We start from the raw sequence: 2,313 nt of genomic DNA, 5'->3' as shown, positions 1-2,313 counted from the left end.
CTGCTGCTGCTGCTGCATTGGTATGCCTGGTACGGTCGCCGCCGCTACCGTCGTCATCACTGGTGTACCTGCAGGTAAGGATGATGAGACAATTCCCTGTTGCTGCGGCTGCGGCTGTTGGAGCTGCTGTGCGGTCACTCCGGTGTGACCAAGGAAAGAGGGGCCAGGTGATGAGAGCACCGCGGCGTGGGGTGATAAATGCTGTACGCCAGACGCTGAGCAGGTAGGGGCCACACCAACCGTGGACCACTTGCCGTAGGCTGCTGTGGGCACAAACTGGGGATGAGGCACACCCACCGTATCCACAATCCCCTGCGGAGACAACACATTCGCTGTGGACCTGAGGAGCGGCTCTGTTGCAACAGACGTTCGCCCTGAAGGGTTTAACGGCTGGGGCACCGGTGATGTGGTGAAGTCACTCGTCGAGACGGTGGACAATGTGGGACTGCGCCTCTCGGGTGCCAGACGGCATGTGAGCGCACGCCCCTCCGTCACAAACCCATTTAACGCATCGACACACGCCGTCGCTTGCTGCTCGTTCTCAAACAACACAAAACCGTGGCCACATGACAGGCTCGTTGTGGCGTCACGCACCACCTTAGCCAGCTCCACTTTGCCAAATGTGCCGCACAAGCTGCGCAGTTTGTCTGTGTTCCAGTNGTTGTGGCGTCACGCACCACCTTAGCCAGCTCCACTTTGCCAAATGTGCCGCACAAGCTGCGCAGTTTGTCTGTGTTCCAGTGCAGCGGCAACCCCTGAAGGAAAACGTTACGGCTCCGTCGCAGACTTGACGACCCGCGCTTGCTCACGGATACGGACAGGGCCGGCTTCAGTGGCTGTGACACAAGCGGTGCCGATTCCTCCGTGGATCGCATTTTGAGAAGAGGCATGGACTCTAGCGCCTGCTGCTGCGGCGTGGCGAAGCCAATTGCAGGCGATGGAGTTGAAGGCGACGTGCTCCACGCCACACGGTCCGTGTTGGCGAAGGACGGCATGGCGCGCTCATGGGCCAAGCGGCACGTAAGGATCTTGCCGTCCATGAGGCAATTGTTTAGTGAACGCACGCATAGCGCTGCCTGCTCCTCGGATTCAAACATCACGAAGCCGTACTCACGCGACCGGTTGGTAGCGCTGTCGTGGACAACCTTGGCAGACACGATGTTGCCAAAGGCGAGACAGACGCTGCGCAGCTTGTCCGTGTTCCAGTGCAATGGGAGTTCGCTGACATATACGTTGTTTCGCGCTGAGAGGCGCGGTGCGTCGCTTCCCGGTGTCGCCTGGTTAAGGTTGTTCCCTTTCGCTGCTCCTGAGAGCAATGAGTCAGCTGGTGTGACCAACCAAGAGGTTCCACTGGCGGTCATGGACAAATTAGCTTCACCTATCCACAGGCTCTCGTCGGCGTAGCTGCCCTCTTTCCCACTTTGACGCAGCTGTGGCTCTATTATGTTGCTGCTGGCTGACCGTGAAAATGGACTCATGCAGGAGTCGAGCGCTAATGCCAGTTGGGAATCTGTGTGCTTTTCCACCATCATTGTAGGCAATCCTATCGGACTCTTGTCGGTGTTTTTGATGTTTTCCTCATGTGCAACATCGACGGCATCGGTGGCGCCCTGCTGTGGTGGGAAGAAGGACGCGTGGTTGAAGTTCTCCACGTTGCTAAGCATTTCAACTCCAATGTGTTCGTTTTGCATGACAAAGATTCCAAACAGTTTCCAGTTCTTATTGATATCGGTACTTATTAAAGATAGAGAAAAAGACTGGACGGTGTGAGAAATCAAGAGATGGCCTTTTCAGGTGAATGCTATGCTGTGTGCCTTAGAGCACCTTTGTCTGACCTTGTTGTCCTCCTGATGTGTCCTTTTCCTCTCTAATTCTTTGGTTTCCGACCTTTCTAAAGGGCTGGGTTAGTTCTTCTTCTTCTCTGTGCACTTTGTCTGCTGTATCCTACCTTTTTTTGTTTTATTTGGAGGATGTTCCTTGTCTTGTTGCTCCCTTCCTTCACTTTTCTTTTTTAGTTTGCTTGATGGCTTGTACGTCGCTTAACCCTTCGCGCTGCTGATGCTTGTTCTCTTGTAGTTATGCCTGTTTGAGTGCGTGGCAATGACGTGTCACGGTTGCTCCTTTCCGATCCATTCACCCCATGTACACGAGATTGAGGAGGAGGAGGAGGAAGAGGGACGAAGAAGTAACAAGACGTGGTATGTGCAGCCGCCCCCCTCAGGGAGAGGCACGAGGCCGCGCAGAACTTCAGCACACAAAACACACATGCCGTTTTTTTGGTTTGTATGTTTGGTTGTTGTTGTTTTTTTTTTT

At 54.3% G+C, this 2,313-nt stretch overlaps 1 protein-coding gene across 1 annotated transcript; it reads right to left on the bottom strand.

The window, feature by feature from the left end:
• Window positions 1-503: 503 nt before the first annotated feature.
• DQ04_04511050 (RNA-binding protein) lies at window positions 504-1,664 on the bottom strand (the record flags this gene model as incomplete). The annotated part of the gene is made up of 1 exon (XM_009313626.1): window positions 504-1,664. The coding sequence occupies one exon, from the start codon at window positions 1,662-1,664 to the stop codon at window positions 504-506; it is 1,161 nt and encodes a 386-aa protein (XP_009311901.1).
• Window positions 1,665-2,313: the final 649 nt, after the last annotated feature.

Source organism: Trypanosoma grayi (assembly GCF_000691245.1).
Source record: "Trypanosoma grayi strain ANR4 Tgr_451_V1, whole genome shotgun sequence".
In the NCBI taxonomy this organism is placed as follows: domain Eukaryota; phylum Euglenozoa; class Kinetoplastea; order Trypanosomatida; family Trypanosomatidae; genus Trypanosoma; species Trypanosoma grayi.
Note: the sequence above shows the minus strand (reverse complement) of the source record. Positions and strands in the feature narration are given on the sequence as shown.